This window comes from Nannobrachium achirus, assembly GCF_963921795.1.
Source record: "Nannobrachium achirus genome assembly, chromosome: 1".
NCBI lineage: Eukaryota > Metazoa > Chordata > Actinopteri > Myctophiformes > Myctophidae > Nannobrachium > Nannobrachium achirus.
The window spans coordinates 7,709,816-7,723,698 of NC_137810.1; the positions used below are offsets into that span (position 1 = coordinate 7,709,816).

At 44.3% G+C, this 13,883-nt stretch overlaps 1 protein-coding gene across 1 annotated transcript; it reads right to left on the reverse strand.

Annotated features, from left to right (window-relative positions):
• Positions 1-1,986: 1,986 nt before the first annotated feature.
• On the reverse strand, positions 1,987-13,883 carry slc34a2b (solute carrier family 34 member 2b). The gene is made up of 10 exons (XM_080722808.1): positions 13,810-13,883; positions 11,330-11,473; positions 10,999-11,110; positions 10,329-10,524; positions 9,249-9,344; positions 7,879-8,008; positions 6,122-6,289; positions 4,360-4,476; positions 3,279-3,403; positions 1,987-2,615 (listed from the first exon to the last, which is right to left on the reverse strand). The coding sequence occupies exons 1-10, from the start codon at positions 13,880-13,882 to the stop codon at positions 2,058-2,060; spliced, it is 1,719 nt and encodes a 572-aa protein (XP_080578934.1). The 5' UTR covers position 13,883; the 3' UTR covers positions 1,987-2,057.

A 13,883-nucleotide genomic window follows, 5' to 3' on the forward strand; every position in this document is an offset into this window, starting at 1 on the left:
AATCGAGGCCATAAATGAAGATAGAGGCCTTTTTGCGGACGGTGTGGAGAACAAGACAAGGAGAGAGTGTGTGGGCCGCTCCACAGCTCTGCCCTATACGGAGATCATCAGGTCAGAATGTCCTGTCCAGTCAAAGTCCTCTCTTTACAGATAGGCCTCAGATACGATACGCCTCCGGGAACCAGTTAATACTCACAGCTGGCTATAGCGGCAATAAAATGCCCTCACCCTTGACCTTATATCGTTGCTGTCGGGCAGAAACCTCTTATCTTCATATATATATATTTTTTTACCCTCTACTAGGCCACAGCATCACATTCAAAAGTATTCAAAAGTAGCAGATCTACGAGCTCGAAACGCAAGCGACACGTTTTGAGCTTGTAGATCTGCTACTTTTACTGTTATTGAATTTGATTCCTGAAAAGTGAAAATTTTGGACATAGGCCTATGAGGTTTTCCTTTCAACAGAGACGATATCTGTACAGTGTATGTATCTGTAAGTGTGCTTATTGCATTACTGCTCCTTTCATTCATTACTACATCATTTGAATTCCAAGATATTCAGGCATCGTTTTCCTCGGTCTTGTAATGACCACGTAATGGACACAAGTAATTTAACCAGCCTAGAGTCCCTATTCTGGTGTGAACATTCAGTGAGCAGAGCACAAAGCTTGTAGATCTGCTGTTTTCTGCTATAAGACTTAAGTGTAAATGGACAAAAGGAGCGTACCAAGTACATCCCTGGGGGACTGTGGCCAACTAGATATAGGCCTACTAATAGTGTGTAAGTGGTTAATAATTGCAGCCCAGTGTGAAACACAACTTTACAAATAATAATTTCTTTATTTACAAAATATCATAGACTCTCTTAAATACTGAATAATAAACAAAATAGTTTAAGTTCTACATCATGAAGACATTGTGCGACAAAAGGTTCAAACTACAGCGCTAGTATACACAACAAACTCAAAAACATAAACCACGGTCAAAACATTCTGAAGGGGGCCGTGGTTTCAGAGCCGAACCGCAGTCAATTACAACACATCCTGCAAAGTGGGAGGATTTGATAGGACGGCTTTACAGACGGTGAGTCAGGGACCAAAACCACAATCAACGGTAAAACCTCATCACAATCCGTGGCTCACAAACAAACAAACAAACAAATACAGTGTTTAACACAACACTGGTGGTGATGTCGTGTCGCCACCAAGGCCATCGTTTTTTTTTTGTAGTGCAACAAATACAATCCAGGACAAGGACAGGGAGAATCGACGTTATGTACTGCAGCCTGAGAAAAGTGGAACTAATTACAAATAGGTAGTTTACACACACATATAGTACAGTGAAAAATATATTTTGCACACCCAGATATCTTTAAAAGTAGGTGCCTATAAGGAAACAAACAGTAGACAACATCAACAAAAAAAGATATACCCGCACATGCAGACTGCCACTTGCATGTTCAAGAGACGGTGTTTAAGGAGCAACGTTTCGGTCGAAGAAGGTTTAAACGACCGAAACATTGCTCCTATTAAATACTTTCTCTGGAATGTGCAAGTGGCAGAGTGCGAGGTATCCATTTTATTGTTGATGTCGTCTGCATAATAGTACAGTAAGATCCAGTGTTAATTCATCCATTTACAACTCTGAGCATGTAGAAATATTATTATTAGGTCATACTTTGTACATACTCAGAGTTAGTTAAACTACTACTCAGAAAATAAGGAACAGATGGATATGGGTCCATGAATGTGCAGTGGTTACATGTTGTACATGTTCATAGTGTGACATGACTCAGGGATATAAGGAACAAATGGATAAGGGTCCATTTTTATATATGCTCAGAGGACATTTCACTGTGCGTCGCTAACAAGTTCCAGGAAGTCAAAGGTTGTGTTGCTTTGGCTGCATCGCTAACAGTTCCAGGAAGTTACAGGTGCATCGCTAACACCTCCAGGAAGTTACAGGCACATCACCAACATTTCCAGGAAGTTAAAGCTATGTCGCTAACAATTTCCAGGAAGTTAAAGGTGCGTTGCTAACAAGTTCCAGGAAGTTTAAAGGTGCGTGGCTTTGGTCACCTCCTTGGGCGTGTCTTCGGCGTCCAGGGCCGGGTTGTCGTACATCTCCAGGCTCTTCTTCCTGCCGTCCTTGCCCATCTCCTCGTCCTCCTCCTTTTCCTTGCACTTGCAGCACTTGCAGCAGCAGCCGCAGCAGCCCTTGTGCTTGCAGCAGCAGCGCAGGCAGCCCCGCACCACCGAGTCCCAGGGCTCCATGGAGTGCAGCGGCAGTGGCAGGAAGTCCCAGGTGCGCAGGCCGCTGGGAAGGAAGCGGGGGCAGCGCGACTGCATCAAGTTGACCACGATGATGAAGACCACCAGGGTGACGAATGGCACGGCGACGCCCACCAGCACCTTCCAGCCGGCCACGGACAGACCGAAGACGGTCAGCGGCATGATCAGGAAGCACACGATGAGGTAGAGGGCGGCGAACCAGCGGTACTTGGCCGTGTGGTTGCCCAGGCCCCGCGCCAGCCGGATGGGGATCCGTGTGAAGGGGATGGGGTACCACAGCATGATGCCCATGATGTTGAAGAAGAAGTGACAGAGCGCGATCTGAATAACGAGGGCGACACAAAAAGATATCATCAAAGACGTTATTCCATGCAGGACACAAGAGTCTCGCCCGTCTCAGCTGTAATCAGCTGTCATTCAGCTCCTATTCAGATGGTTTCCACAAACAGGCCTTCAGGATGCTGAATAGATGCTGAACCATGTCAGTAATATCCTCTTATCTGCATGTTTTAAATGTTAGTTTTTTTGGTAAATTAATTTAACTTCATCATACTACAGCATCACACTAAAGCATCAAAAGTAACAGATCCAGAAGCGTTTTGAGCTTGTCAATCTGCAACTTTTGATACTTTTGAATTTGAATCCTGAAAACAGTAACAGTTTTGGACAGAGACGATATGCAATAAGCACCCATTAATCTGACACTATGACATTTATGACTGAACCACATTAGATATATGCTGCTACGTGATGTCTTTAATTGCATAAGAGTCTTTGGTACTCTGCCCTTATTTTTTTAGTACACTTCATGTTTTATTTGATACTTTTGATGTTAGATATTTTGTCTTGTAATGCATGTTTTCATTCAATTCATGAGAGGTATGAAGTTGAACCTGATTCCAAACCAGATTGACATTGGTCATCATCATTCACCAAAGAACGACATGCATGTGACGCAAGCAGCAACTCTTTGTGGTGACTGACCTGTAATGAGTTGGCTAGAGTTTCCCCAGGGGCCGCCATGGCAGCCAGGATAGCTGTGGTTGTTGTACCAATGTTTGAGCCAAGAGTCAGAGGGTAGGCTCTCTCCAGGCTGATGACACCAATACCTGATGGGACGACAAGTTAGGATGGCATTGTTATTAAAAACATTGACCCATGTATGGAATCTTGAATCTATAGAGTATGCACATCAGTCACTTCTCCACAGGGACATGCCCCCCTCATCTAAACCGAGCAGCATGGAGCATTGGAGTTTGGCTCGTTGGAAATCACTCAACAGTCCTTCGTATCATCTGTTTATCTAAGTTGCATAATGTAGGAGGCAGCTGGACGTGTTATTGAAAATTAGCACTTCCAAACTCCAAAGTCATTTAGAAAAATAATCAACTGCTTTGACAGAAAATAGCTCATAACATTTTCTTGAAACAAGAACTTTGCAGATAGAAAGAGGATAATTCAAGCTTTCCATACCCTACATCTGCAATGTTGGTGGTGAGTTTAGCATTGTTTAATACAATCAGATATGACCTTTTCCGTTTGGATGTACCGACGGGCTGTCAAGGCCAGAAAGTAGTTTTCTGCCACTCAGTAGACTTCCAGGTATGATGTTGTCACGCGCATACAGTAGCCTCTATATGAACTTGGATCTCAAAAACAATGTATTTACATGATTGAGAGGATGTGAGGAGTGAACCTACCGACGAGGGGAGTTATGGCTGAGGTGAACACAGAGTGAACCTACCGACGAGAGGAGTTATGGCTGAGGTGAGGAGTGAACCTACCGACGAGGGGAGTTATGGCTGAGGTGATGAGTGAACCTACCAACGAGGGGAGTTATGGCTGAGGAATCTACCAACGAGGGGAGTTATGGCTGAGGTGAGGAGTGAACCTACCGACGAGGGGAGTTATGGCTGAGGTGAACACAGAGTAAACCTACCAACGAGGGGAGTTATGGCTGAGGTGAGGAGTGAACCTACCGACGAGGGGAGTTATGGCTGAGGTGAAGACAGAGTGAACCTACCGACAAGGGGAGTTATGGCTGAGGTGAACACAGTGAACCTACCGACGAGGGGAGTTATGGCTGAGGTGAACACAGAGCTGCTCTGGACAATGAAGGTCATCCCCGCTCCCACCACGATGGCGATGTAACCGGTGACCCAGCCGAAGGGGAAGGGGAAGTCTGGACAAAAACAAAACAACACAACACCAGGTGAAGTGAAAGCAGCAGGAACCATCATGAGATAAATTCACATTTCCATAGAAAGGAGGTGTCATTCACTGCTGTTGTTTTTCCCCTGCTTTGTACATAATACAGTGTTTTGTATTTGTTGTATTATTGTGTTGTTACTTTTAAACTATGTTAATGAATTGAATACATAGGACCCCAATGGAAACAAGTCCCCATCAGGACTATGCTTTAGGCTAAAAGGATAACACAAAAACATCCTGGGGACATTAAGGCTAAACGTTTAGCCTTAATGTCTGACTGTACCATGTACTGTTTACATTTCTGATAAATTATTCAATCAATCAATCAATCAATCAATCAATCAATCAATCATACACTTGGACCACACAGCACTAAAGGTGAATTCCTAAAACAACTACATCTGCAATTTGAGTTGAACTCTTACAGGGCAAAGATTCAAACTCTTATAAAGTAACATTTGCAGATTTGACTGAACACTGTGAACAGCATTTGTGCCTGATCTCTCTCTGTCACACAGCAGGACTGATGCGCCTGGAGGTGAGTTATAGAGGCGACAGACAGAGACACTTTACCTGTGTTGCTCATCAAGCATCACCACACAAGACAGATGTGCTGACTATCGAACAGGAATGAGTATACGGCTGTCGCTGAGCTGAGAACTGCAACTGAAAGTGACTACGCAGGTGGTTCTCAAACGTTTTTTTTATTTTTTTTATTTCAAGGACCCCCATAACTCTGAGCCCAAGAAAGTTATGTTGATGCTCGATTCCCGGCTTCCCCTGGTTAGTGTCAAAGTGTCTTTGAGCAAGACAGCAGGTTGGTGTTTTGCATGGTTTCATCTGCCATCTGTGAATGTGTACTGTATGTGAATGTGTGGGAGAGAATGGGTGAATGTAATGCACGTTGTCAGGTACTTTGGATGAAGGCGTTGAGCTGTATAAATTAACCATTTATCCTCCTATAGTATGTGTTTGTGTACATCTGTTTACATTCCCAGGGCATGAAAATCATGTTGTGGTTTGTCGGAAAAAAAAAAAAAACATACCACCATAATAGGCCCATTCATCTGCAGTTCTTTACCAGGCTTTTGCTGCTTGTGCGAAGATAAAAGTCTGGTGACGAGGTAAAGGAATGAGCAAGCAAACAAACCGCTCTCCACCCTCGTCAGTGTCCAAGGGCGTCACAAGGGGGGGAAAAGTGGGACTGAGTTACTAGGGCCCGAGGTGGAGGGGCCTTAATTATTTTATACTTTAACTATTGAAAAAAGATGGGTGCCACGCTGCGAGCTTGTAGATCTACTATTTTTAAAAAGTAGTGAAAATGTGTGCAAATCTTTGAATATATGTATTTTTTAAGCAAACATTTGTAACTCAAATTTTGCTTCTGGGGGTCCCTGAAGTAAATATTTTGAGATGGGGGGTCCCTGGCCAAATACATATCATTTTGGGGGTCCCTCACATGAAGAAGTTTGAGCACCACTGACATAGAAACTTTTCGAAAAAACCTTAGAAGGATATGAAATATTCCCCCCCCCCCCATATGAAGAACATTCATGCAGTGAATCCTTGTACCCAGGGCCCAGAATTTGGTGCGACACCCCTGTCTATGCACGTACCTGTGTTGAGCACCTTCTTGATGACCACGGCCACCTGGCCCTTCAGCATGGAGTTGAGCAGCTTGACGATGAGGATGAGGCAAGAGCAGAGGACCAGCAAGGAGAAGCCCAGCAGGATGAGACCCACGGCCAGGTCGGGCAGGTTGGCGTTGGCGAAGATATGAGAACCTGCGGGAAACAGTCACCATTTAGTAGGCATGGACTTAGTGAGTGAGAGTATGTAACTGAACTACTCACATTGTGCAGAGAGACCAATGTAGTAAGGCTGGGCGATATTAGGAAAACCTTCGATATTCGATAAGTAACGTTGTTGAATACATCAATATCGAAATTACTCACGATATTTGTAAAAACAATTGCATTATATAGTTTTGAATGTTTTTCTGCTTTAGGTCCAACTGCCTGCCTAACCCAGAAAATTAATAGCATGTCCATGCATGCACACTGCACAGTACACATACTGTAGAATAAAGAAATTAAATGCCTTATTTCAATTTTCCAAAAACCACACCTGGTTACAGATGGACTGCTTTTTTGCATGTGCTACGTGCATGCAAAATGTGTCTGTTAATTCATTTGACACATACACCAATACCTCATTTTAAGCCGTCTTTGTTGATACGTATACCTCGCATGTTGATACCTCGATATCGATACATTTTCGATATATTGTCCAGCCTTAAAATGTAGTCATTGTAGTGCCTTGATGAAACTAGCATCAAGTAAAGAATGAACCTAGAATCTTGCTACGTATAGGCAATTTACTGCAAAAGTAGGCTATAGTCTTCAGACTATGGTGAAATTCCGAATGCAATGGGGAGTTTGTTCTACAGTTTGGGAGCCAGGAGGGAGAAGCGTTTACATGTAAATCATTGTCCACAGTGTTTTAGGGAAGGCTTGTGCAGCATTCCTGTGTTATCTGATCTAAGTGAGCAGGAAGGGTAGGATTGAATCATGGTTTGGTTGCCTTGCAGGCCATGACCAGTGTTCTGCCCTGGAAGCAACTGAAGCCAGTGAAGGGGATGGAACAGGTGGGTGACAAGACAACGCGTGTTTCAGACATGTGTCGGCCGTCGAGCATGCAGTGCATTACGTTACCCCTGGCAGGCCTTTTGGACAGCTAACGATAGTTACAGCCAACAGATAACCTCACACCGACGGCTCATGAAAAATAAAGGTATCTATCTATCTATAAAAGGTCATAAGAAACCTTTCCCTGATAAATGGAACTGATAGAAAATGGACAGAGACGGTGGCGTTTCAGGGGAATTAATCATCTCTGTCTTTGATTTGAATGGGACCTGAATCACTATTAGCACCGCAGGCACACAGACAGACAGCATGATGGCCCACAGGGCCTGCAGGGTTTGATCTGAGCAAACAGAAGATAGACGTTCTACTTATTTTTGCTGAGCCGCTGTTGTGGAGCCAAGGACAAAGGTATTTACTTTAATTGGCAGCGAGACGTGGAAACAGTGGCCACGCAGGACTCAGGTTCTACGAGATGGGCAACGTGAATGGACCCTTTGAGCAGGCAGAGAGGCTAAATGAGGCCATTGGCTGAGCCACTTTAAACAAGTCAATGGTAGTCATTGTCCCCGGGTACGGTGAGAGGGCCTGGGTGGCTGGGGGGGTTTAGGAGGAGGTAGGGGGGGTGCGGTGGCAGAGTGGGTCGCTCGTATTTCACAGGGCTTTTGGTGCAGATCAGGTAATCCTAATTGCCAGGTGGACGCTATGTGTGATCGCCGGGTGCTTACATTTCTCCACGCCTATGGTTTCGGACACATTCCTCTGGGTCCACCAGGTCTCGTTGTTGGGCCCCTCGGCCCAGCAGAGGGCCCCGTACGTGCAGTTGTCCTTCCCGGGGATCGTTATGTTCGTTAGATACTGCAATAAAAATAGATGATACAAAACCAAATACTCATTAATCGCGATCAAGCAATCTTAGCAGAGCAAAGACAAGACCTGCAACGTACCGTATGATGACTGTGATCCTCCCCATAATCATCACATTATTAAAGGACTTTTAATAAAGGGTTTGTATTTTAACTTGTAATTAGAGAAAATAAAGGATGAGTGTCAAAATGTTTTCATTTTCTCCTTTTTATTTAGAGATTTGAATGATTTTTATTTCAGTGGCTGGGGGCATGCGTACAACTGGCTAAATATGTCTGTTTAGTTTTACCCACAATAAGCCCCACTTATGGGGCTAGTAGTGTTACTGTAACTAGTAATAAAGAAATCGCCGGCTTATTGTGTCTAAAAAGACATATTTAGCCCCTTGTACGCATGCCCCCACCCACTGAAATCAAAATCGCTAAACGTGCTAAAATTATCGAAGTCATATAAAACATTTGAGCGCTCACCTTATCTTTTCTCTTATTACAATTTAAAATATGAACCCTTGTTGTAAAAAAGGGTCCTTTAAGTCCAGTAATGTCATGAAACATGATTATATACTGAAGGGTAGAAGATGCAGCATCAATCATTAACGCAAGAAGGCTGAACAAGGTTATCAGACTAAACCGTCATGTATTTGAAGCATCAGCTAACATGTCAATCATAACTGACAACATGTGTATGCTGCCTATGTGTACTGTGTGTAATTACAAGCAGGGGCGTCACACCAAATTCTGGGCCCTGGGTACAAGGATTCACTGCGGGCCCCCCATGAATGTTAACTATTGAAAAATAGCAGATCTACAAGCTCACAGCGCGGCACTCGGTGCCGCGCTGTGAGCTTGTAGATCTGCTATTTTTGAAAAATCGTGAAAATGTGTGCAAGAAACCTATGTCAAGGACCCCCAAGATGATATGTATTTGGCCACGGACCCCGATCTCAAAATATTTAGTTCCAGGGACCCCCCCAGAAGCAAAATTTTAGTTAGAAATGTTCGCTTAAAAAATACATATATTCAAAGATTTTCACACATTTTCACAACTTTTCAAAAATAGCAGATCTACAAGCTCGCAGCGCGGCACTCGGTGCCACGCTGTGAGCTTGTATATCTGCTATTTTTCAATAGCTAAAGTTACTGGGGCCCCTCCACCTTGGGCCCCAGTAACTCAGTCCCACTTTCCTACCCCTTGTGACGCCCCTGATTAAAAGTATGTGATGAATCCTTACCGTCTCCTTCCTGGTTTTGCACCAGACTTTGATCAGACTCTTGTTTCTGGCTGCCGGATCACCGGTAGCGATGTCGTTGATGACAGATTTGTCCAGCTATACGGCCGGGGGGGCCGGGGGGGCAAACAAACCAGACACATTAGTGTTCTGTCACCAGATCTTTGCATTATTTATCACACAGATGGGGTCATCATCGCACAAACACAGCTCAGGAGGTGTAGACTAGAGCAGCACCACTGGAATCTAGAAGGTTCCCAGTACGATTCCAGGCTTCTCCGTGGTTTGTGTCGAAGTGTCCTTGAGCATGACAGCAGGTTGGCAGTCTGTGTGTGTGTGTGTGTGTGTGTGTGTGTGTGTGTGTGTGTGTGTGTGTGTGTGTGTGTGTGTGTGTGTGTGTGTGTGTGTGTGTAAAGTGCATTGGTTATTTATAGCATGTGCTTGTGCCTGTAGATATGGTAGTGGGGCAAGCCAGACTCAGTTATCACGCAGTGAGAGCCCATAGCACTTACCGTAGCACACCCCAATGACCGTACATGAAAGCTAGATAGCATTTTTTACGTTTTTATTTAAAGCTTTTTTACTGATTAGGTGCTCAGTCTACCTACGATATTTTTGTCTAGATTGATATTTCTATGCATTTGACGCATTGATGTTGATGTATTGATGTATTGCCCTGCTTATTGTTTGATGTAATGCAAAAACGAAAACCTGAGCTGTTCTGGGAAGATGATGGACAGAAGTTAGAATGGTTGTTTAATTATGAAGTCTTTAAGACGGCACATTTTGTTTCCCTAGCCTGGAGTAGAAGACAGTCTCAGCTCTTCAAATAGTAGCTTGAGTGTTAAAGTTGGTTATTTGTTTGATCATTGTTTGTGTGAATTGTTATGTCTGTGAATTGTTTTTGTTAAATGAAATGTAAAAGTGTCCTGTAAGTCCATATGGGCTGGGCTTCCTTGGAAGCATGACACTAAAATAAAGAAAAATCAATCAATCATGTAAATCGCTCTGGATTAAGAGCGTCTGCTAAATGCCTAAACAGTAAATTGTGAGAGATGGTGTCTGTGATGGCTGAGCGCATACCTCGATGATGGAGTCGGTGAGGGGGTCGGTGATGACGTTGAGCAGGTCGGGGGCGTTGTCCCCTCCCTGGATGTTGAAGGAGTCGATCATCAGCTTGGTGAGCTTCTCCAGGACCCCCGTGGCCACCTCCAAGGGCAGCAGCACCAGCACCGACAGCCAGTTGAAGAAGTCGTGGACCGTGGCTCCAGCGAACGCCCTGGGGAGGGAGAAAACACCATGACTGTCCGTGTCGAATCCTTTCTTACAATGAGCCTGTTTCTGTGTGTGTGCGTGTCGTTTTTGTTAAGGAAAACCATAGGGAGGTTCATTCCTGAGGTCGGCTGTGTATACATGTAGGTCTACTTTTGATTACAGCTTTTAGAGGAAGCCTTCCTAACTTTTCATTACAGCTTAGAGGAGGCCTTCCTAACCAAAGTGCTAAAATACCATCGGCCAGAGCAGACCGTCCAGGATTTAGGTGGTTTTTTATCCTTTGGAAGCTTTAGGCCACGTGCACAAGTTGGTTCTGAGTGGGCCTTCGAATGGCTGGCCTCTTCAAAAGGAGGGCCAAACGGTTAGCAAGGTATTGCTCAGCTATCAGCTATTATTGGAAGCTGAGGCGTTGTTTCCGTTGCGCATGGTTGTCGTTTGCTGTGTTTGACAAGTATCCAGTATAAATTCTAATGTATACCTGCGGAACTCATTTCGATCCCCCGACTGCATCATGGCCACGATGGTGTTGGTCACCGAGGTTCCGATGTTGGCACCCATGATGATGGGCACCGCCGAGTTCACCTCCAACACTGCACGTGAGAACAAAACCTATTAATAAACAACCAACAACAATGGCTCTGTGTTGTTTGTGTGTAACTGCATAGTGGACTGGGTGTGTGCGTGTGTGCTTGTGTATGCATTCGTGCATGCGTATGTGTGTGTGTGTGTGTGTGTGTGTGTGTGTGTGTGTGTGTGTGTGTGTGTGTGTGTGTGTGTGTGTGTGTGTGTGTGTGTGTGTGCATGCTTACGTCCAGAGGACACCATGCTGACCACAATGGAGGATGAGGTGGAGGAGCTCTGCACCAGCACGGTGACTAACACCCCGATCACCAGGCCCGCCACAGGGTTGGACAACACCGCATTGTCCTGGAAGATGTCACCCGCTACCTTACCTGGAGAGGACCCAGGAACAAACACCTTATGATCAAACACATGTCAGGTTAATACCATCCATACAAACACACTGTGATCACAAACATGTCAGCCGTACACCGCTCCATACAAACAGCCCCGATCATAAACATGTAAGGAGGCTTAAAGTGGCCTACAATGATGCCCTGAGGTCTGATGATTCTACCTCACACCATTCTACATGGTGCCAGTCTCTTGTTTGTAACATGTGGAATCCACACATGAGAGGCTCTCGTAAAGGACAACTTTGTTTTTTTTACAACAAGGGTTCATATATTCTAAAAAGACATACCGTTGTTTCCTATCAAGATTGGCACATTTCCTGAGATCATGTCACACAGGTCTTTTTTTTTCTTCTTTTTTACTCACTACATTGCAGTGCACATCATGGGGTGATCACTGCTTTCCTCCTGTGAATTGTATATTTTATTTTAGTTTATTCTCTTTTTATTTCGTTGCTGAGTGAGGTCAGCAGACAAAGTCAAGTGAGTGAGAGGAAAAAAACTGGGTGAAATCTGCCAATCTCAACAGGAAACAACCGTATTTAGCCACTTGTACGCATGCCCCCCCCCCCCCCCCCCCCACCCACTGAAACCAAAATCATTAGAATCGCTAAAACGATAGAAAGCCTTAAATGAAAACATTTTAACACTCATCTTTTCTTTTCTATTTATAATCTAAAATATGAACCCTTTTTGTAAAAAAACAAAAACAAAGTTGTCTTTTAAGGCAGAAGGCTTTCTATGTGTTATTGATTCATGTCTGGCCTGGATGAATCCTGGGTGTTATTGAGGAATGAGGATATACTCAATGCTGGGAATCCTGGCTGCGTAAACACTGGAGAGTCAGCCTCTAGGTATGATTTTATTTTAGTTTTGTTTTTAATGTATATGATTGTACAGCATGTACTCTATGGACCCCCTGTGTGTCTGGAATAAAGTTTGAATTTAATTTAATTGAATCATGTCAGGGGCTACTGCTCCATACTAACACACCATGATCAACTTAACATGTCAGGCTAATACCGCTCAATACAAAACAGCTGTGATCAAAACATGTCACGTGTGCACATTCAGTAGAAGAAAAGTAGCATGAGGAGGCTTAAAGTGGCCTACAACGAAGCCCTGAGGATTCTACTCAAGGTCCCTATAGATGGCATAGTGCCAGTATGGAACGTGTGGAACGCGTGGAAGGTCAATGATTGTATGCACTCTATATGAACCCTGTGTGTCTGGAATGAAGTTTCATGAATTTAATTTAATTGAATGTCAGGACTCCTGCTCCATACAAACCCATTACATAATAGCAGTGGTGGAAAGTAACTATGTGCAAGTACTGTACTTATGTACAATTTTATGTACTTTTATTTTTACTCCACATTACACCTCAGAGGCAAATATTGTACTTTTACAGTAGTACCACTACAATTATTTGAAACCTTAGTTACTTTGTAGATTTTGAGTATTAGGCTGTTTCAAAACAAACATTAACTACTTCAGAACCATACATTTTGGCCATTTGAATAGCCGAGCTACAAGCTAACACCGCTCCATAAAAACCCATTACATAATGGCTCTTTGTGCTGTAAGGCCTGTGGTACAGCGCGGCACGAGCAAAGGTACAGTATATGGTCTACTAGATCAGATCAAAGGAAAGAAACGTGTGGCAATAAGTGTTACACACTTGACTCAACAGTCCTTATCAAAATGATAACATCTTCTTAGGTTGCGGCGCGTATGCTAGGGCTGTGTAGTAATCGGAATGCTGCACGGGGATCACCCGGAGGACTCGTGCGGATTGGCGTGAGCTGATTGGCCGAAGGAAAGGAAGCAGGGACGTGCTGGCCATTGGGAAAAGCGGGACAACTCCCGAACGGCCGGTTCATTCCCGGCCGTTTGAGAGAAACCTCGTAACTCTTTCGCAAAGCAAAGCCCTGCTTCACCGTACAAGGCCGTTGCACAAAAGTAGTGAAAACAGCAGATCTACAAGCACACAACGCCTCGCGGTGCGAGGCGTTGTGTGCTTGTAGATCGGCTTTTTTCACTAGTTTAAATCATTTTTAAAATGATAAATACAAAACAAACGGTTTTGGACATACAAGGTTTCCACCTGACAACGACGAAATATAACTCATGTACAGTAATTGGCCCACTGGCTTGTCACTTGTCATGATCTGAAACGGCAAATCTTTGAGTAGCAGCAGCGCTATAGAGAGAGATCTCTCTCTATATCGCGCAATGAGGGCTTCTACAACTCTTTTTCCCGGGCTGAATCAGGGGCCCAGCATGTCCCTGGAAGGAAGCGGGGAGGGGCTTACCTCCGACCAGCTGGAAGGCGGAGCTCAGCACGTCCAGGGAACACACGAACATGTAGAGGAATCCCAGCAGCATG

Excerpts from the sequence above, each read along its gene's own strand:
- slc34a2b (XM_080722808.1), bottom strand. The coding sequence starts at position 13,882 with ATGCTGCTGGGATTCCTCTACATGTTCGTGTGTTCCCTGGACGTGCTG. Across the intron at positions 10,525-10,998 it reads GATCGAAATGAGTTCCGCAG|GGCGTTCGCTGGAGCCACGG; the intron begins GTATACATTAGA and ends CTCCCTCCCCAG. Across the intron at positions 6,290-7,878 it reads AACCATAGGCGTGGAGAAAT|GTTCTCATATCTTCGCCAAC; the intron begins GTAAGCACCCGG and ends TGTTTCCCGCAG.